The sequence below is a fragment of the Maniola jurtina genome, chromosome 22 (assembly GCF_905333055.1).
Source record: "Maniola jurtina chromosome 22, ilManJurt1.1, whole genome shotgun sequence".
NCBI classification, from domain to species: domain Eukaryota; kingdom Metazoa; phylum Arthropoda; class Insecta; order Lepidoptera; family Nymphalidae; genus Maniola; species Maniola jurtina.
In genome coordinates, this window is record NC_060050.1 from 1,090,866 (window position 1) to 1,112,925 (window position 22,060).

At 39.1% G+C, this 22,060-nt stretch overlaps 1 protein-coding gene and 1 long non-coding RNA gene across 3 annotated transcripts in view; one reads left to right on the forward strand and one right to left on the reverse strand.

Moving 5' to 3' along the window:
• Positions 1 to 17,411, reverse strand: part of LOC123876665 — a 29,531-nt gene extending 12,120 nt beyond the window's left edge. The window contains exons 1-2 of the long non-coding RNA XR_006798393.1: positions 17,375 to 17,411; positions 13,108 to 13,109 (exon numbers count right to left, since the gene is read on the reverse strand). This is a non-coding gene — a long non-coding RNA (uncharacterized LOC123876665). The remainder of the gene's footprint in view (positions 1 to 13,107; positions 13,110 to 17,374) is intronic.
• Positions 1 to 21,397, forward strand: part of LOC123876663 (IDLSRF-like peptide) — an 83,237-nt gene extending 61,840 nt beyond the window's left edge. The window contains exons 2-5 of one of the 2 annotated variants that reach the window (XM_045922958.1): positions 6,400 to 6,519; positions 15,531 to 15,659; positions 20,289 to 20,441; positions 20,962 to 21,393. In XM_045922958.1, coding sequence (XP_045778914.1) covers positions 6,402 to 6,519; positions 15,531 to 15,659; positions 20,289 to 20,441; positions 20,962 to 21,155 — 594 coding nt within the window. In that variant the 5' untranslated portion in view covers positions 6,400 to 6,401 and the 3' untranslated portion in view covers positions 21,156 to 21,393. Of the gene's footprint in view, positions 1 to 6,399; positions 6,520 to 6,542; positions 6,665 to 15,530; positions 15,660 to 20,288; positions 20,442 to 20,961 lie in introns of those variants that run through there. The other variant, XM_045922959.1, reaches the window with a different exon arrangement.
• Positions 21,398 to 22,060: the final 663 nt, after the last annotated feature.

The window sequence follows — 22,060 nt, forward strand, 5'->3', positions numbered from 1 at the left end:
TACTTTCATACTAATATTATTATAGAGAGTCCAGCAATGGACGTCTATCGGATGATGATGATGATATTATTGTATCTTGAAGCGAATTCACTGAGAGTAAATGTAAACACAAACACAGCTAATGAAAAAGCTTTAAAATGTTACCTCAAACAAAACAAAGCCATACAAAGCTTTTAATTTTTCCGTTCGGACACCGAATGTCCGAGTTTTATGACCAACAGAATAATTATGAGGGCCAAGTTTATGGCCAACAAAATACCCGTTACGACTCATTTAGCCAAGCAAATACTCGTTTCTCTCTGACGACTGTTGCCTTCTGGTTGGGAATAATTTACTTTTTGGGTGCCTATCGGACCCGAAGAGTGCCAACGGGACGCTATTACGAAGGCTGAGATCCATAGAGCGGACTTTGATTTTGCTCTAATTTATGAACGAGACAGATGTATGACTTTCACATTAATCTGTCTCGTTTTAACTCTAAGAAAAGTACCTATGAGCAAAGTCAAAGTACGCTCTATAAATCTCAGCCTAAGCTTCCGCTGTCCGCCCGTCCATCCGTCCGTTCGTCTGTCTGTTAGCGAGCTTCATCTCGTAAACTGTGTTAGAGAGTTGAAATTTTCGCAGAATGAGTCATTTCTATTGCCGCTGTAACAACAAGTAATAAAAATTTATTCTTGTCGCAATACACGCGTTGGCGTTCTTCTTTTATTAATTAAGATAGCATCCTCCAAAAAATTATGAGCTACGGAGAACTGAGTTAATTTTCCCAAGCGCTACCATTATTTTTTCTGTACCCGAGTAAATTGTTATTACTTGCAACTAAGTATCCGTTAGATTTATTTAACAGCTCTCCCGTTGACTCTGCCACTTTTTATGGTAAAAAATAGACATTAGAATCTACTAACTTGCCTTTATCCTAGCTAGGTAACCCAAAATTTCACCCGAGAGAAAAGATTTCTTTTTTCTTGATTAGGTAAATATTTTTAATCCTATATGAATTTATACTTAGTGTAATATTAGGTAAATGTAAAGATAATTAGTCTGTGTGTTTGTATTTGATTAATCTAGAATTGTTACTTTATAATTTATCGTGTGCCTTATGTCAACGGCACTACGGTGGTGTACAGAAAAACTCAACCGAGTTTATGTTTACCTAACTCACTGAGATCATAACTGGCTCCGCCTATTTAAAGATGGCCAACGATCTCAGTGAGTTACGGCACGTTAGGGTCATGAAAACTTTGACATAACTTTTTTTTAAATTTTGTATGGAAATTTTTATAATTTTATTTCGTCATAATATTTCAGCATTGTATTTATCCGATGAAAGTAGCATGGGTACGTGTCGTCAATTACCAAACACCCTGTATAAAATGACTGTCATATAAAAAACCGTATTAATTGTGAATTCCATAGGGGCGTAATTAAAAACATAGCCTGTAACGGACAGCTGGGGCACGAGTAAAATATAAATTGTTTTTATTTTAAGGAACCTCACAGACGGAACGAAACTTAACTCATCATCATCATGATGGCCTTAGTCTAACACCCTGGCCAAGTGTGGATTGGCAGACTTCACACAACTTTGAGAACTCTCAGGCATGCAGATTTCCTTACGATGTTTTACTTCACCGTTAAAACAAGGGATATTTAAATGCAAAAAAAAACTGCAAAAAGTTATAGACGCGTGCCCGGAATCAAACCTCTGATCCCCCGAATGAGAGGTGACTTCTTAACCACTGGGCTATCACGGCTTATATTAATAAACTTAAGTAATCAGTAAATAATTTATTGACAGGTTTATTAATTTAGATATTTTTTGTTACGTTATGTGGGCGTTGAAAAACACATTTTTATACATAATTAAAAAGATACTTAAATAATTAATGCTGCTTTAGTAAAACAGTCAAAGGTTAAATAAAAGGTCGTAAAAAAGTCTAACTAAATATTCCTCGTAATTACTCCTACGACATGCGTTGGTGTAACAAGTTTTATTGCATTGCTAAATGGGTAATCCGCCATATTAATAATAGGTATAGATACGAAACTGTGTCTGCCTGTCTGTCCGTCTGTTACAGATTTTGAAGTATTGAGACAGCTTGAATCTCGTATATGGATATAGGCTACTTTTATCCTGGAAAACCAAAGAGCTGCCCTGGAATTTAGAAACAACCTAAACCCACGCGCACCATGGACATTCAACTGTGTATGGTTCCGTATGCGACCAAAATCGTTGTCAAAATACTATACCTACCTATTTTTAGGTACCCGTATCTCAAAAGGAAAGCGGAATCCTTATAGGAGCACTTTGTTGTCTGCCTGTCTGTCTATCCATCTGTCCGTCTGTCGTGTCTAAGAAAACTTATATGGTACATTCCATTGACCTAGAATTATGAAAATTGACAGGTAGGTAGGTCTTATAACACTAGTAAAGGGAAAAATCCGAAAACCGCAAATTTGTGGTTACTTCACAAAAAAATTAAAATATGGTCATGAAAAAACAATTAGTTACCTAGTATTTTTAATCTTCAAAGTATGATAACTATGCCAAATGTAAAATGTATAAATTAAATAATTTCATATGATACCCATATGAAATTATTTAATTTATACATAATGTTTTTTGATTTATCGTGCAAAATGTCAGAAAGAATACCCGAGTACGGAACCCTCGGGGCGCGAGCCTGACTCGTACTTGACGGGTTTTACATTTTATTTACAGAAAAAAACGGGCAGTGTATAGTCTGCCTTTTCGAACAGCACGTGTAACAAAGAACGATCGATGTTTCGGGAATTAGGTACGTGTACGACCGCCGACGATTAGCGATTAGTGAGAAACAAGGAACCAAAAGCTTATTTTGCTATAATCCGCCAAACCAAAGAAATCTGTTTGGTGCAACATGCAGCATGCGACATGCACCGCCCGCCCTCCCACTGAAAAACATGCAGGAAAAGCCAGCCACCAAGCAAGCCACACGCACCACCACCACGCAGCACCACACAAATCCCAACACCACTCGACGCACGTTTCGCCCCGACACCGGAGCATCCTCAGGAGATGCATCTCCTGAGGTTTGGCGGATTATAGCAAAATAAGCTTTTGGTTCCTTGTATATCATGGACTTCCGCAAAATAACGCCTGCTTCTATACTACATAGTGAGAAACAAGTTGAACTAAAAATCAGAAACGATTTGGCGACCAACAAGTGTTTAGTTGAGATAGTTTCGTCATGGTTTCGTCGCTGGGCTATGAGCGAGTGTGTGAATGCGACGGGCGATATTGCCGGTCGCTCGGAAAAGGGAGCTTGAGTTTAGTCGGTGACTCTGGTTCTATTACGGATCTACTCATTTCTTATTTGATCACGTAGAGAAATTCCAAGCATAGCTCTCTCCATCGCCCAAAATCTTCCGAGTGGTATTAAAGAGAACCGATCTTTTTACAAGTTTATAGCTAGTCGCTTCCTCGTCAGTGGTAGAACAAGTGTTTTATTTAGGCACGTCCGATCGCATGGATTTTTGAGAATTTATTTGGGAATACGGTGAATTTTAAACCTTTCCGTATGCGATGCATTCGGTGGGTTCGATAAATCTGTCTGCTTCGTCATTCATTGAAATGTTTGCGGAATTAATGTCTACGTCAAACTGGTATGTTGATTTATTGAGTTAATTCTGATCTTTGAGTTTGATATTTATTGCTTTTTTATTGTTTTTTTTTTTTAAATTAAGTTTTATCGGCGGTATCTCTGGTGCTGCAAATGTTCATAATATTGGCGTCACTCAGAATAGCAGGTATTATTTAAATATTTTTATCGAATTATTGGAATATCCTCCCATAACCAATACAAAAAACACAAGTTCAATGTGTAGAGGTTATCCGAGAGTTTTAATCTAAACCAACTAATTCCAAAATAAATAATTTAATTAGAGCGTGATTGCTATCACAACATCTAATTATCCAGTTCACAATCCAAATACCGAAAATATGCGATATCGCTCCGAATCTCAGATGGAGACTAAACTAAAACCTTCAAAACACCCGTTTTTATGCCTGTTCAATCTTGTTGGCCTCCTGGCAACAGATTGTATGACATCGAATGAACCAAATATCGATTATATCAAACTACCTTCATCAGATAATTTTATATTATTTTTGACAATTCAAATCAATTTTTAAAAGTAACTTTACAATAAGCTGCGGTAATCACTTAACATCACTTGACCCGCCTGCTCGTTTGCTCGCTTTTTTATACTAAAAAAAATTAATAGTTGGATAACTTGCCATGCCCGTCTCCGGGATGCAAGTTATCTCTGTACCAAACTACGTCAAAATCGGTTAAGTGGATGAGCCGTTAAAAAGTTAAAGATAATAAATGTATTTATGGACACACTTTCGCATTTATAATTTATATGGATCCAAACCCTTTTATAACCCCAGCAAATTAGCAAGTCCAACAACTAATGTTCAACAGCAATAACAATAAATTACTACAAATACTCCTTACTCTTTTAATTTATTCCTTTGAAGCGTCGACGAAATGGAACAAAATGGTAATTTTTCAATTCAAACGCTTAAAGTCATCCGCAATTCAAGAAAAGCTCTTAATTATTGTAATAAAGATAAATAATGAATTACGTAAGTACTTTATTTCGAAATAAGTTATGAATTACTGACAGAAAGTTTGACCTTCCATACTTTTGTTTAAAAAATGTAGGTAGATACAAGGTCCTCGGAGGATATTTCGTTCTTTTTCAGTAAAAATTTGAAAAATCTGTATGCCTAGAATTGCCAGTAATATTCTCAAAAATGCGTGATATCTGCTAATCCGTACTTGGACTGTGGCCTAAGCCCCTTTCATCTAAGAGGAGACGCGTTCTGAATGGTGGACCGTCGAAGAGTTGAGATGATGATCAAAACATTCCGCGCTCACTACGCTTGCGCTCCTGTTTGGTGTTTTTTCTATCGTTCTGTCAAATTATAACACTAAGCGCTCGCTGCGCTTGCGCTCCTGTTTGGTGTTTTTTCTATCTTACTGTCAAATTGAAAAACTAAATTGTACGGACCAACAACCCTGCTAGTCTAGCCAAAAAAAATTGTAATTGTAAAATTTCGGTCTTGGTAAAATATTACTCAAAATTTGGTCCTAGATGTCATTCTTGTATCATTGGTTCTGAAAGCAGATTCTACTTCTTAGTAGCTCTTCTTAGAGCTTGGATTGAATTCGTTGGTCCAGTGCGGCGTGATTGAGTGACAAACTAGATATATATGATAGTAAGATAAATGTAACAAATCATTATTACTATTTCGTGAGTAGCTGAATGTTAAGCCTTTTAGTAGGAAAGAAGTAAAAAGTATCTCGTAAAAATAGAAAGTAAATTAATTAGGCTGGGTTTATGAGGGTACTTTAGGAATTCTGCGAAGTCTTAACTAGCCGTAAAACAGTTTTATGAGGTGTTACGCCTCTTACGTAAGCTGAATTGTGTGTATACCTACTTCGGGCCATTTTAGACAAAATAAAGCAATGCCCACACCTTCGCATCGTGAACGCAGAATACGGGATGCATGAAGTGAATCTATACGTGCACACCTACGTGACAGTTGTTGTCGCGTAGGTATGCATAGCGCAATTAAAATATTAAAATATCATGGGAGGCGACCGTCGCGTCGTGTGGCAGAGGTTCCTGCTTCGTAGTCGTTTTGGTCGCGCAGGTTTGGATGACGCTTAAACTCTAAAGCACAACGCACACCGGTAAAGTTAAAAGGTTCCGCGGCGTAGCTTTTTTTAGAGTTCCGTAGCAAAACTAGGAACCCATATAATTTCGTCCCATCATTCTGTCTGTATGTCACAGCCATTTTAAAAATAAACTATAACAGCTGCTGTAAACGCTACACAGAGGCGTTTTCGAATTTCAATTTTTTTTTTAAGGTAGGTTAAGTCCTGAACATGAAAAGCGAGAGCCAAAAAATATTTTGCTTGTACCCTCTCAAGTGACACCATTGAATAATTTAAAATCATTATAAGGTTAGAAAGGAAAATGCCGGTAAAAATTTTAGCAACTAGCATGACTACGGCACTCTATCTCTACAATTTTCTGACGTGCAATTGATCTTTTTAACCCTCGACCCAAAAAGAGGGGTGATTATAAGTTTGACGTGTGTATCTGTGTATCTGTGTATCTGTCTATGCCATCGTAGCTCCTAAACTAATGAACCGATTTTAATTTAGTTTTTTTTGTTTGAAAGGTGGCTTGATCGAGAGTGCTCTTAGCTATAATCCAAGAAAATCGATTCAGCCGTTTAAAAGTTGTCAGCTCTTTTCTAGTTACTGTAACCTTCACATGTCGGGGGTGTTATAAATTTTTAATTTACATTTGTTTTAAATATGACGTCGTTGTCAACAGAAATGTCACCGTGTCGAGCAGCGGCGTGCGTGGTGGCGTTAGTGGCGACGTGCTTCGCCCCATCGCCCGTGCTCTCCCTGGACCTCAACAAGCTGTATGGCCACCATACAAAACGTTCTGGTTAGTTTGATAAGTAATGTCCCCGTGTCCAATAGCGGCGTGCGTGGTGGCGTTAGTGGCGACGTGCTTCGCTCCATTCTCCCGTGCTCTCTCTGGACCTCAAGAAGCTGTATGGCCACCATATGCCACCATACAAAACGCTCTGGTCAGTATGACATCCTTGTAAAACAATGCTTGCAAAAACTTAGCGTTATTATTATACCTATACTACCTAAACACAATTCAATAACAATAACTACTGGCCTTATACTTAGTATTTTTCAAACACCGCAATGTATGTATAGCCCGCAAAACTCGGTGCCAATGCCCCACCTACGACGTGGCATTGACCTTGACCCCGCGCCACCTATCGACGCAAAATGTTGGAAAAAATACCCGAGTACGGAACCCTCAGTGCGCGAGTCTGACTCGCACTTGGCCGGTTTTTTTTTTTTGTATCATCAGTACTATCACCTGCTCGTTTTTCTAGCATTTTTCGGCTTTTAAAAAGTAACACTTTTAATAGGTATAATTTAGCATCTCTCATGCTAGAAGGAAGTCACTTGGTACCTAATTACCTATACTCGACAAAAGCGAAGTTTCTTACACATTATCTGTCTCTATATGGTAGGGTAGTCAAGTTTGGATATAACTTATAAATCCATAGTAATCTATACTACTAATAAATAAAATTGGAGTGTCTGTCTGTAATTTCGAAATAACTACCGCATATTAAGGTCATATGGTTATTTGAACGATACTATAACCGAATTACACGTTTTTAAAATTTTTGTTTGTCTGTCTGTCTGTCTGTCTGTCTGTCTGTCTGTCTGTTTGAAAAGGCTAATCTTGGGAACGGCTGAACCGATTTTGACGGGATTTTCACAGACAAGTAGAAAATTGACCAGGGAGTAACATAGGCTACTTTTTTAACCGACTTTTAAAAAGGGAGTTGTGTTTTTCTACCTATGTACACCGAAATCTCCGAGATTTCTGAACCGATTTGCGTCATTTCTCTTTTAATCGATAGAGGAACTTTGCAACATTGTTTCATAAAAATTTGGAGTCCAACTCCTCAATCCTGATGCTGCAGGGGATCTGACCAATCCACGCGGGCGAAGCTGCGGGCATCAGCTAGTTAGGTAATAATTAAAAAAAGCTTTTATATATTTAAGTTAATTAGAGTTTGGAGGCCATCCCAAACGTCCTTCCTTAAAAAATTCTATGAATATCTACATTCTAGATACAATCAAGATAGTAAGATTAAAGTATTTTAAGGTAGGTACAGTAGTCATTAGATTTTCTTGGTGATAAAAATCATCTAATTTGGGAGTTAAGTGGGAACAGCCCAGACAGTTTTGAACAAAAAAAAAGTAATCTTACCCAAGTGACCATTAGAGAAAAGAAAGGTCGAGGAAAATGAGCTTTAGCCGAAATTTTAAATCGTCTCGAGCAGCCATCGAATATCCGGTGAGGTAGGTACAGAGGTCTAGCTATAAAGAAAATTAATTTCATGCCCTGCGGTATGAGAAATAGTGACTACTTGTGACATAATATGAGCCCTTGTGTGAAGTTTAAAAAATAACCTTACAATAGGAAACACAGTTTAATATCTAATGTATTATTTTGTATTGTATTTGTATTGTAAGTTTGCAGTTAGTACGTTTTATAGGATACATTTCGGAGAATGTGCTCAGGAACTTTTCAATCTTGCCCCCCCTTCACTATTTTACAATTAAACCATAAGACGAGTTTCCACCCTTATGTCATCGACATTCCATCTACACGCCAACTCGACCTGTCGCGTGCTATGGGTAAACGCGTCTCATCTTAGGCCGCATCATCACTTTCCATCAAATGTGATTTTGTGTTCAAGCGTTTACCTATAATGAGTTGAAAAAAAAAGTATTCTATAAGAATCCTTATCATTCTCTGCGCAAATCCTATAGATACACCAGCTATGAATTTGTCTCTTTTTAGCATCGCTTTTTCGTTTCATCGCGTTTTAAAAAAACAACGGTATATTAAAAAAAATCACTTTAAAAATTTGCCTTTTAAAATCCCACATTATTTTATGAATTATGAATAGGTAAGTACTTAGTTAAATAAAACTGGAGTAATTTTGTAGCAGTGTTCTTTTAGCAGCTTTTAAAATTAAGAGAGCGAAAACTCATTTACTTAAGTATAATAATCTTAACTCGTTAAAATGAAAAGCTTCTTTCAACATTATTTCAATTTAGGTAGATGCAGGTATAGTCACTATTAGAACGCGACCGGTTGAGATGGCAACCGAGGTGGGGACGCCCCGCACACCCGTATAGCCCTCGCGCTAACCGGCTGCGGGTGAACGCGGCGTTCCCCCGCCTCATACCCCGATTGCCATCTCATCCTGTCGCACACTATCGCGTATAGATAGTAGATATTTGTACTTATTAATTTTTATAAAATCCTAGTCATAGGAAGACTAGATGATGCCCGCCACTTTAACCGCATGGATTTAGGTTTTTCGAATCCCGTGGGAACTCCTCGATTTCATCATCATGATCAACTCATCACCGGTCCACTACTGAGCACGGGTATCCTCTTAGAATGAGAAGGTTTTGGTCATAGCCCACCAGACTGGCCAAAGGCGAATTGACGGACTTCACACGCCTTTGTGAACATTACCTATAGTCAGGCTTGCAAGTTTCTTCACGAGTCATGATCTTCGTTTCGCTGCGAAGTACCTACGCCCAGCTCATGTCGTTCAGCAGACGAAGTCGCAGGCGCCACCTAGTCCATACTATCCATATCCACACTAAAATATAAATTCGAAAGTGTGTCTGTCTGCTTGCTTTTCAGGGCTCCTCCGTTTTACCGATTTTGATGAAATTTTGTACAGAGAATTGAATCTCAGGAATTTCAATCCCTATACCTACTTAGACTTAATTAGCCATAGACTTGTCTCAGAAAATCAAAGAGTTCCCACGGTATTTTTGAAAATTTAGGTATTCCAAAGTACCGCGGGAACCACGCGAACGCAGGCACCAGCCAGTTATTTAGAATTGCATTCAAAATAAACATATCCCCGAAATATATTATGACATTTGCAGCATGTAGTTACTGAATATCACGTTTATTGACACTGGAAATACCACAATATCGAGTCGGAATATCGGAATATTCGAACCAGTGCCAGTTGCAATCAGTGAACTGCGATTGAGAGTAAATTATGTACCTAGCTGTTCCCTGATACGAATAAATAGGAAACAAGATTAAATTTATACGTTACTTTATACAGGTTAAAAATAAAAATGAAAGACCTTGGCCGGCCCATATTACCGTTAGTATTTTTTATTTCATATACAAGTCAGCCCTTGACTGCAATCTCACCTGGTGGTAAGTGATGATGAAGTCAAAACGGAAGCGGGCTAACCTGGGAGGGGTATGACAGATTTCATTAACCAATACTCCTTTGGTTTCTACCCGGCATCGTACCGGAAGCTTGGCGGCACGGCTTTGCCGCTTGGGTGGTAACTAGCTACGGCCGAAGCCTCCTAAATTACCTGATTTAATACAAATTTAATTAAATCATAGCTACATAAAGCAGGTAACCTGTACCTTAGAGTCGGACATAGACTACTTTTTATCCCGGAAAACAAAGAGTCTTGACAAGTGTAAATTAAATAACACCCCCGACAAGTGAAGGTTACAGTAACTAGAAAAGAGCTGACAACTTTCAAACGGCTGAACCGATTTTCTTGCATTATAGCTAAGAACACTCTCGATCAAGCCACCTTTCAAACGAAAAAAATCTAAATTAAAACCGGTTCACTAGTTTAGGAGCTACGATGCCACAGACAGATACACAGATACACTCGTCAAACTTATAACACCCCTCTTTTTGGGTCGGGGGTTAAAAACCTAAATCAACGCGGAGGAAATCGCTGGCATCATCTAGTAATTGAACATATCTATTCTTATTACACTTTTTACGTGATTCTACACGTTTTTTGTACCTAACCATCGATGAAAATGCGAATGGACCCTAAAGTATAATTTGCCATTTCCAGGCATGTATAGATAAGTGCCATACTGCTTTTAAAGAAATTGCTTCCAGTACACAAGTAATAATGTTGGAACTTGGAAACAAAGTCATGTTTGAACATCTCCGCTAGAGAGGTTTCTTTCAACTAAAACAAGTAGAGTACTCCAGTATTATAAAGGTTGCTTTCCATCGACTATTTTTTCAAAGAGCAACTTCATATTACTGCCCTTAGAATAGAATAGAATAGAAATATTTTGACGCGCTTTTGAATCGAACTTTGAACCTTATAATTAGTGTTGGTTTGTTCTTCAATCACGCGGCAACGGAGCAACAGATTAATTGATTGATTTTTATAGGTAGTCAAAGGTTAGCCAAAGACCTGGTAATAAATGTTAAAAAATAAATAAACGTTTTAGTAGGTACAATTTTATTATTGTATTTAATATAAGTAACAACGGTAAAAATAAATAAAACAGCATAGCAGGCAACTTTTCGGTCGTTGATAAATCGTTGAAAAGTCACTTTAGCAGCTTTTCGTTGTTAGGCCGATGGGAGCCCACCTTAACAGGAATCGCAGCCTCCATTAGTGCGCCTCTCAGGGGAAATCCTCACAATCCACCTTGGCATCTTAACGTCCTTGTTTCTGCGACTGCTGATTGGATAATTTAACCTAGTAGTAGCAGAATATTAACTACTAGAGGATGCCCGCGACTTCACCCGCTTGGATTTCGTTTTTTTTAAATCCCGTAGGAACTCTCTGATTTTCCGGGATAAAAAGTAGCCTATGTCCTTCCCCGGGATGTATCCCAAGTCTGTACCAAATTTCATTGAAATCGGTTCAGCGGTTGGGCCGTGAAAACGTAGCAGAACTACTTGTTTTACTCATAGAAGAAGTAACGTATAATTTTACGAACGAGAAACCGTAAATAAACTAACTTTACGCTTTATTGCGAAACTTTAATAAAACCACATCTTCTGCATTATCAGGAAACCAGTTAAAACTTATGGAAAGTTTATTTTAATCTTTGAAACGTTGAGATAGTAATTGTTTATTATTTTATACGAGTTTATGAAACTGTGAAAAAAACTCCTCTTTTATATCGACGAAACTAGGTTTTTTCCGAAACTTCATCAGCTAATAATATGTAACAGTATTGTATTGGTACGGTATTGCATGTCCGACCATTAGCATACCATGTTAACACATTTAAATTAAGTACTTAGGAATGGGAGAAGTCAACCCACTGTATTACGGTGTTTACTAGAACCTACAGAGGTTGTCATGCCTATTCGTACGTTCTTACCAACTTTTAACATTCTATACCTAACCTACTGTATATAAGGCACATCAACTAACAAATAATACATAGCAAAATATTATAAAATAATATTTAGAATAACTTTTTATGCTATAAAATAGTTTAAGAACTTAGATTGAATAAATGAATCTTGAATCTTGTTAAAAAATCCCTTTGAAATTCTCATTCAAACCATCGCCAACTCATAACTGAGCATGAGTCTCCTCTTGGAATGAGAACGATTTGGCCATAGTGCCTACGCTGGGCAAGTACGTATTGGTAGACCTCACATATATACCGTTGAGAACATTATGGAGAACTCTCAGAAATGCAGGTTTGCTCACGATGTTACCCTTCACCGATTTTCTTCTTTCTTTCATCAATCTACACATATAAAAATCATCGTATCATCGTAAAAAATTATCTATGTACTTTTATTTTTTTAATTTACGTGTCAGTCATATTTTTCACCCCTGACCCAAAAAGCGGGGTGTTATAAGTTTGACGTGTGTATCTGTGTATCTGTGTGTCTGTGTATCTGTGTATCTGTGTACCTATCTGTGTATCTGTCTGTGGCATCGTGGCGCCTAAACGAATGAACCGATTTTAATTTAGTTTTTTTTTTGTTTGAAAGGTGGCTTGATCGAGAGTGTTCTTAGCTACCTAATCTAAAAAAATTGGTTCAGCCGTTTAAGAGTTATCAGCTCTTTTCTAGTTTTCTTGTAGAAAAGAAGGTTAGATAACCGTTATAATATTATGTCAATAGACAAATGTCAAGTTGTCAAGATGGACGTTGCCTAAATACATAATTATTTATTTGAAAATGATGTTTTGGAAAACTCAAATACTTTGGATCGTCGGGGGTGTTATAAATTTTTAATTTACACTTGTTAAAGTTTTTATTGTTTGTTGTAGCGACAATAAAAGTGAAAATTCTGTGAAAATTTCGACCCTCTGCCTATTACTGTTCACGAGATACAGCCCGCTGACAGACAGACGGACGGACGGACAGTGGAGTCTTAGTGATAGGGTCCCATTGGCAACCTTCGGGCACGGAAGCCCGAAAAGACAACTCCTAACTCATTAACGCCCAACCAAATCCTTGGACCTAGAAAGCTGAAATATTGCACACAGGTCCCCTTTATAAAATAGACAAGGAATAAGGACACTTCAGTAGGTACGACATAATATTATTATTCATTTAACAAGTGTAAATTGAAAATTTATAACACCCCCGACAAGTGAAGGTTACAGTAACTAGAAAAGAGCTGATATCTTTCAAACGGCTGAACTGATTTTCTTGTCTTGGATTATAACTGATAACACTCTCGATCAAGCCACCTTTGAAACAAAAACAAACTAAATTAAAATCGGTTCATTAGTTTAGGAGCTACGATGCCACAGACAGATGCACAGATACACAGATACACGCGTCAAACTTATAACACCCCTCTTTTTGGGTCGGGGGTAAAAAAAGACAAAGGGCAAAAACAACAGAACAACAATACGGGACAAAACTTATTATTTTATTTTTGAGTAAAATATCAATACATATTTGATAAAATATTATTATTCTATATCTCAGTTCAGCTGAATGGTTTGTTGCCTTCAGGGAATGATTAGATCTGACATTTTCATAAACGAAAAATCTATACATAAAAGAAAAGTTATTTATCCTCAAGAAAACTTTATTCCTTCAGGCGATCTGTCATATTAATTAGGCAGATAAGATGGCGTTGATGATATTGGCACATAGGCACAGCCCACAGGTAAAGTAGGCACACAGGTAAACTGCTTCATGTGTGTCTGTTTCAAGGTGCTTATCTCAAAAATCTGTTCAAATCGAGGTTCGAATTTGGCAGCTTTTCGTCATGCTTCAGAAAGCTCTTTAAACCCCATGTCCCGGTTATAGAAAGAGAGCCAGCGCATGCCAGACCTTCGTTATTTTATAAAAGCCGAAAGTTTTTCTGCGTATTGTCCCCAACACAGCGAAGAGCGATCCGCGAATATGAGGTTAGGATTTACGTGACTTTGGGAGATAACAGGTTATAACGGTGTTAAAAATCTTAGGTCAAAGTGTAGGTAAAGTCTATTTTTTTTATATTTTCTTGGGAATAGTATTACAAATCACGTCATGCATTGCCAGGCACTTAGTATTGTGGCAATCCTCTGTCAGACACCCTTAAACTAAGTTTTATATAATTAATAAAAAAAATAAAAAAATTGACTTTACACTTTGACAAAAGTTTTTGTACACATTTATTACCTGTTATTTCTCAAAGTTACCATGATCCAAACTTCATATTAACAGATCGTTCTTCCCTCTGTTGGGGGAAGAAATAAGCAGAAAAACTTTAAGCTTTTATAAAATAACGAAGGTCCATTATTAGAATCACGGTCGGCAATGAGTAATGAAGAATACCTACCTACGATCCAGAGAGACTAGTCTTAAAACAAACTTTTTAAACTCCACAAAGGATTAATTTCTCGAGTGTACAGAAACTATTTGCATATTAAATTATTTATTCTATCCTCCGTATTTCAATACTTCATAGTTTTGTCTTCCCGACAGGTTTCCAGCATTTCTGAATGCTTAGTATAGATTTTGCATCCAACGTTATAAGAATTCGAGCATTGAAACACTTCAGCATAAAAAAAATGGACTTTAATTGCCTTGTTTCAAGGCTCATGTTTGTCTATACATCTGCAGCTAGCGTTCCAAGCGGAAAAGTTGTGTAATTAAAATGTGTGGTACTGCATTTTTAACTTTAATACAAGAAATTTTAGGTCCATTTTACTCTGACGCTATTACGTTTCAATCTCGAATTCTACCATCGTTGGGGCAGACGTATTCTCATCCTAAGCGCACTGGAGTGGCCACTCGTCATAAATGAAAATTTACCTTCTCTAGTAAAACTAAAGTAAACTTGGTGCAGAAAATTGCTCTCTAAAGTTTAAAATTGTTAAACGGGTCGTGGTTGTAGTTTTAAAATAGTTTTACGACTTCTATGAAAGTTACAAGAATTTGATGAGACGCTAAAAACAAACTTTTACCTCAAAATACGATACCAACTAGGTTTTGTGCTTCCACATTTTATTTTTGTGAGTAGTTACATGTCTTTGGTAGTTACCAACCTCCAAAGACTTGGTGCCAAGCGATCAAGCATTTAAATACATTGCCGCGTAGAAACGGATTAGGTATTGACGCTTAGGTTAGTAGGCGAGCTAACATTATATTATGTACTAGCTGATGCCCGCGGTTTCACCCGCGTGGATTTAGGTTTCTAAAAATTCTGTGGAAACTTTTGATTTACCAGGACAAAAGTAGCCTATCCGTAATAGCCCGTCCCCGGGATGCAACGTGTTTCTGTACCACGTAAAAACGTTTTAACAGACGATCTTTTAATAATCCCGAGGGAGCACCAGAATTTAGGAATGCAATTCCTTACAGCATCAGGGTTGAGGTTGGGTCCTCGAGGTCAACGACAAAGTCTTTATTTGGTATAGATACCTTCAAAATCAATTTATAACCGTCAGTTTCTAAATCACATCAGTCTTGGTGGTCAGGTCCCTGCAGCATCAGGATCGTGGAGTTGGAATCCAAATTTCTTATGAAACAATGTCGCAAAGTTCCTTTATCGATTAAAAAAGAAAAACGCAAATCGGTTCAGAAATAAATAAATGATCTATTTCTTGTCTGTTTCCAGAATACTGTCACCCGTACGAGCCGTTCAAGTGCCCCGTGGACGGCAACTGCATCTCCATCCAGTACCTCTGCGACGGCGCGCCGGACTGCATCGATGGCTACGACGAGGACTCCAAGCTTTGCACTGCAGGTAATAATACTGTCACCCGTACGAGCCGTTCAAGTGCCCCGTAACGGCAACTGCATCTCCATCCAGTACCTCTGCGACGGCGCGCCGGACTGCATCGATGGCTACGACGAGGACTCCGAGCTTTGCACTGCAGGTAATAATACTGTCACCCGTACGAGCCGTTCAAGTGCCCCGTAACGGCAACTGCATCTCCATCCAGTACCTCTGCGACGGCGCGCCGGACTGCATCGATGGCTACGACGAGGACTCCAAGCTTTGCACTGCAGGTAATAATACTGTCACCCGTACGAGCCGTTCAAGTGCCCCGTAACGGCAACTGCATCTCCATCCAGTACCTCTGCGACGGCGCGCCGGACTGCATCGATGGCTACGACGAGGACTCCAAGCTTTGCACTGCAGGTAATAATACTGTCACCCGTACGAGCCGTTCAAGTGCCCCGTAACGGCAACTGCATCTCCATCCAGTACCTCTGCGACGGCGCGCCGGACTGCATCGATGGCTACGACGAGGACTCCAAGCTTTGCACTGCAGGTAATAATACTGTCACCCGTACGAGCCGTTCAAGTGCCCCGTAACGGCAACTGCATCTCCATCCAGTACCTCTGCGACGGCGCGCCGGACTGCATCGATGGCTACGACGAGGACTCCAAGCTTTGCACTGCAGGTAATAATACTGTCACCCGTACGAGCCGTTCAAGTGCCCCGTAACGGCAACTGCATCTCCATCCAGTACCTCTGCGACGGCGCGCCGGACTGCATCGATGGCTACGACGAGGACTCCAAGCTTTGCACTGCAGGTAATAATACTGTCACCCGTACGAGCCGTTCAAGTGCCCCGTAACGGCAACTGCATCTCCATCCAGTACCTCTGCGACGGCGCGCCGGACTGCATCGATGGCTACGACGAGGACTCCAAGCTTTGCACTGCAGGTAATAATACTGTCACCCGTACGAGCCGTTCAAGTGCCCCGTGGACGGCAACTGCATCTCCATCCAGTACCTCTGCGACGGCGCGCCGGACTGCATCGATGGCTACGACGAGGACTCCAAGCTTTGCACTGCAGGTAATAATACTGTCACCCGTACGAGCCGTTCAAGTGCCCCGTGGACGGCAACTGCATCTCCATCCAGTACCTCTGCGACGGCGCGCCGGACTGCATCGATGGCTACGACGAGGACTCCAAGCTTTGCACTGCAGGTAATAATACTGTCACCCGTACGAGCCGTTCAAGTGCCCCGTGGACGGCAACTGCATCTCCATCCAGTACCTCTGCGACGGCGCGCCGGACTGCATCGATGGCTACGACGAGGACTCCAAGCTTTGCACTGCAGGTAATATATTTTTTTTTTAATTTATAGACCAGCGCTTGGCTGCAATCAGGCCTGCTAGCAAGTGATGATGTCTAAGATGGAGCGCGCTTGCCTAGAAGATGCCTATTCTCTCTTGACTTTAAGGTACCCATATCAGTATAATCTATTTTTCCTTAACTGACTTAAAAAGTAAACAATTTCACCCTCACCACCTGGATGCGTGGTGCACTTCGATCACCATCTTTTTTCCACGCACATGCAATATAAAGTATACCTAACTGAAAATACAAATCTTTAAGTTTTGAATTTTCAGAATTATTGGACATATTTAATGAAAAACCTTCCAATTCACATTCAAATCTAAATTGAGATATGTATTATGGAAAAACTGTGAACCTATAACTAAGGTTGAAATCTATAGACCGCACTTTGACTTTGCTTAGACTTAAGTTTCAGTTAAAACGAGACAAATTTATGGCAGCGGTATAACGCTGTCTCGTTTTAACGGTGTCTTAAGTCTGAGCAAAGTCTAAGGCTGAAATCTATAAAACGCACTTTGACTTTGCTCTGACTTAAGATTGAGTTAAAACGAGACAGATTTATGTGAGAGATATAGCTCTGTCTCGTTTTAACTCTGTCTTAAGTCTAAGCAAAGGCAGAGCACGCTCTATAGATCTCACCCTAAGTGTGCTCTATAGATCTCAGCCTAAGACTCAGCACATCAAAAGTATTTTAATACTATCTTATCCTGATTCTGGAATGGTGTTTACAAAGCTTACACAAAGAAAGAGAGCAAGCGCGTGCCAGACCTTCGTTATTTTATAAAAGCTGAAAGTTTCGCTGCGTATTGTCCCCAATACAGGGATGAATGATAGGCTAGATTAGGCATATTCAAGATAAAATTATTGCTGTAATTTGGCGGCAAGAAAACTGTTTCGGTAATATTATATTATGAATATGACTAAGCCACTCATGTGTTAGCTTCGTTATTAATGTAGATACCTATCTAAATAGGGTATGTTGTAAAATGTAAATAAACCACCTATATTGTGTGTACTTAAACCTATAATGTGCATAGTTAAGAGTTAAGACTAGGATTACAAGACGCTTTAGACGAGAGCTTTACCTAAGTACTATGTTTATCCTTAGCTTCTGTTTACACGGCGTACATAGAAAATGAAAACACAAAGCGTTCAGCTTTTAGAACACGCTATAAAGTAATTTACAATGCTTTTGTATTAAACGTCCCATTAATTTTTAATTTTAATCTAGACTAGCTGATGCCCGCAGCTTCGCCCGCGTGGATTGGTCAGATCCCCTACAGATTCACGATTGAGGAGTTGGACTCAAAATTTTTTATGAAACATGTCGCAAAGTTCCTCTATCGATTAAAAAAGAAATGACGCAAATCGGTTCAGAAATCTCGGAGATTTCGGTGTACATAGGTAGAAAAACACAACTCCCTTTTTGAAAGTCGGTTAAAAAAGTAGCCTATGTTACTCCCTGGTCAATTCTCTACTTGTCTGTGAAAATCCCGTCAAAATCGGTTTAGCCGTTCCCAAGATTAGCCTTTTCAAACAGACAGACAGACAGACAGACAGACAGACAAAAATTTTAAAAACGTGTGATTCAGTTATAGTATCGTTCAAATAACCATATGACCTTAATATGCAGTAGTTATTTCGAAATTACAGACAGACACTCCAATTTTATTTATTAGTATAGATTAGTTTCATTTCACAATGTTTTTTCTGCATCGCTGAGGCTCTTTACGCACTGCATTTAAAATCCGAATTCTCAATCCGAAATAGCCATAGACTATTTGTATAAGAAGTGGCGCACGGACCCGGAATTTACTTTTACGCCTTTGGAAAAATCGGGGAATTCGGATCTATTGTGCAACCTTTCGGTCTGGTCTGATGGGAGGCTTCGGCCGTAGCCAGTTACAACCCTACCCGCAAAGCCGTGCCGCCAAGCGATTTAGCGTTCCAGTACGACGCCGTGTAGAAACCAAAGGGGCATAAGTTTAATAAAAACTGCCATACCCATACATATATCATCACTTACCACCAGGTGAGATTGCAGTCAAGGCCTAACTTGTGTCTGAATAAAAAATAAAATAAACCTTTCATACACATAAGTTCTGCGTAACCGAATCCGGGACTATTTTAAATTCTGTAATTAGTGGTAAATTACATAGAACTAGGAATCTACAAAGATGTGTCGAGCAAAATATTGTCTTTTCGGTAAGATGCCGTCGTAGAAGTTTGTTAAAAAAATTGAAGTTTTAAATTTTCAACACAAAAGATGGGGTCTTCTTTTCATAGAAATTGTTTTAGCAAAATAAATTACAGTTATAATTTATTGTGAAAACTAAAAGGAATATTTTCCATTGAATAATAAGGGTATTCAAAGCGTATGATTAGGTATGCGAAAGTAAGTACATAATTCAACAGGATATATTTACGAAACTGGAAGATTTTTAAATGTATTCAAATATATTTCAACTAGGTGCCTTGCGATGTTTCGTGATGAACCTCAATGAATATTTTATAAAAGTTACGAACCTTTGGCGTCGAGTATGTAAATCTAGTAGTTTTAAATGCAGGGTGAAAACTTTTTAATTTCTCAGAATAAAATTTTGCACGTAGATCGAGGATTTTTTTTACTTTTGCCAAAGATATTTATAATTACTAATCCATACTAATATTATAAATGCGAAAGTGTGTCTGTATATTTATCTGACTGCTACCTTTTCACGGCCCAACAGTTTGACCGATTCTGATGAAATTTAGTACAGGGTTAGTTTATATCCCTGGGATGGACATAGGCTACTTTTTATCCCGGAAACTCAGAGTTGCCACAGGATTCCTAAAAACCCATCCACTTAACCGTTTGTATGGGTACCGAGGTAGCTTGCGTCCCTGTAATTGACATAGGCATTTTATCCCGGAAAATCAAACAGTTCCCACGGGATCTTAAAAAACCTAAATCCACGCGGACGAAGTCGCGGGCATCCCCTAGTTTTATATAAAATATTAACTATTTAATCGTCGAACCTCTGGTAAGTAATAACGTACGTATCCTTACTCTGAAAATTAACCTATGAGTCGAAATCTCGTTCCCTAAGTCGAGCTGTATGCGGAAAGATCTGGGTACCCACCGCATTATTATCCCAAGAGAACTCCTACCATTATAGGATTAATGGAAAGGGGTCACTACCCTCAGTAATGAGGAAAACGACTATAGAGAGAGATCCTTACTCTGTTCTATAGGTCCTTTTTTAATATCATCTCAATTATGTAATGTATTTACAGCGAAACGGCCGCCAGTAGAAGAAACAGCTTCGTTCTTGCAGTCGCTGATCGCATCCCACGGCCCGAACTACCTGGAGAAGCTCTTCGGGAGCAAGGCTCGGGACGCTCTGGAACCTCTGGGAGGCGTCGAGAAAGTCGCCATTGCATTGTCTGGTAAGACTTCTTTATATTCTACCAGTTAGCCCTTACCTGCGACTTCATCATCATCATCATCAAAATCAACGGATAGACTCAACTCAAACCCCTCAGTTACCTTCAGTGCATATTGAAAGGGGTCTGAGAATGGAAAACAATGGGTTCTTAAAGTACGTAGGTAGGTATAGGCATTGAAACAGTTGCATAGTTTTTTTTTATTCCATTACAAAGCCCTTGACTGATCTCACCTGGTGGTAAGTGATGATGCACTAAGATGGTAGCTGGCTAATCGCTTGGCGAGTAGGGTGGTAACTAGCCACGGCCGTAGCCTCCCACCAGACCAGACCAGAGACAATTTAGTTGAAAGAAAAAAAAACGCTTATTTTTGAAAGCTAGTTAAGGCCATCACTTAGCTAAACAAGCTGTAGGTGTAATATTGTAATGTCCTGCTGTCGAGACCATATGCCCATTGTATCTAGTCGTCCCGGAGGAAAGTGCCCCAATCCAAGAATCTCAACAGCAAACATTTCTCTTACAGAATCACAAACCATCGAAGACTTCGGCGCAGCATTACACTTGATGCGTTCAGACCTCGAGCACCTACGCTCAGTCTTCATGGCCGTCGAAAACGGAGACCTCGGGATGCTCAAATCCCTCGGCATCAAAGACAACGAGCTCGGAGACGTCAAGTTCTTCCTCGAGAAGCTGGTCAACACGGGCTTCCTCGATTGAATAGCACCGGAGTCCGCCTCTGAATACTACCACGTCCAATATGCTCCCATCAGCTCTTCTTTCTACAGCTATCTTCCCTATGACTCCTTCAAATATAAGAGGTACTAAGTACTTCTAAATGCCTCTGCACATAGTTACATTTTCACGCGTAGGACTTAGTTAATGCCATTGTAAGCCTCAATAGCTCAACGGTTATAGGAGTGGACTGAAAACCGAAAAGTTGGAGGTTCAAACCCCACCCGTTGCTGTATTGTCGTACCCACTCCTAGCACGAGCTTAACGCTTAGTTGGAGGGGAAAGGGGAATGTTAGTCATGATTAATGACTAATATTCTTTGAAAAAAAATGCCATTGTGAATGTTTGCAAATTATTATTAGGTTTGCTCGCAATGCGTTTTGAACGCGACGTGAAAATGTCACGGTGTGCAAAAACCCTAACTCTTTCATAAGTAAGAATGATGTGTGTATGAAATTTTCGTCCCAAAAGGCGTTCGTTCTAAATCGGCATCGTCTTCTACAACCGGCCACGTAGACACGATCCGATTCAAACGATTGTCTTACGATTTTGTTGGCAATCGATAACGTCTCTTTGTGCGGGATTCCGGAGTTTTATTTTAATTATTTTATCGAATTAATTCCAGAATATTTACGGATGATTCCGAAATTTACGGATAACTCCGGAATTTATGGATGATTCCGACATATTTACGGATGGATCTAAATATATTCGGAATTTTAAAGGATAATTCCGGAAATTAGGTACCTATATTCCGTTTATTTTTTGTAAGTGTTCTGTTCATTTTCATCATTCTCGAGAATTTTAAACTGTCAACGAAAATTTTGCGAGAATGTATTGTAGTACTGATAATCCTAGCTATCTATGCATGGCTGAAGGATTTTGAAAGC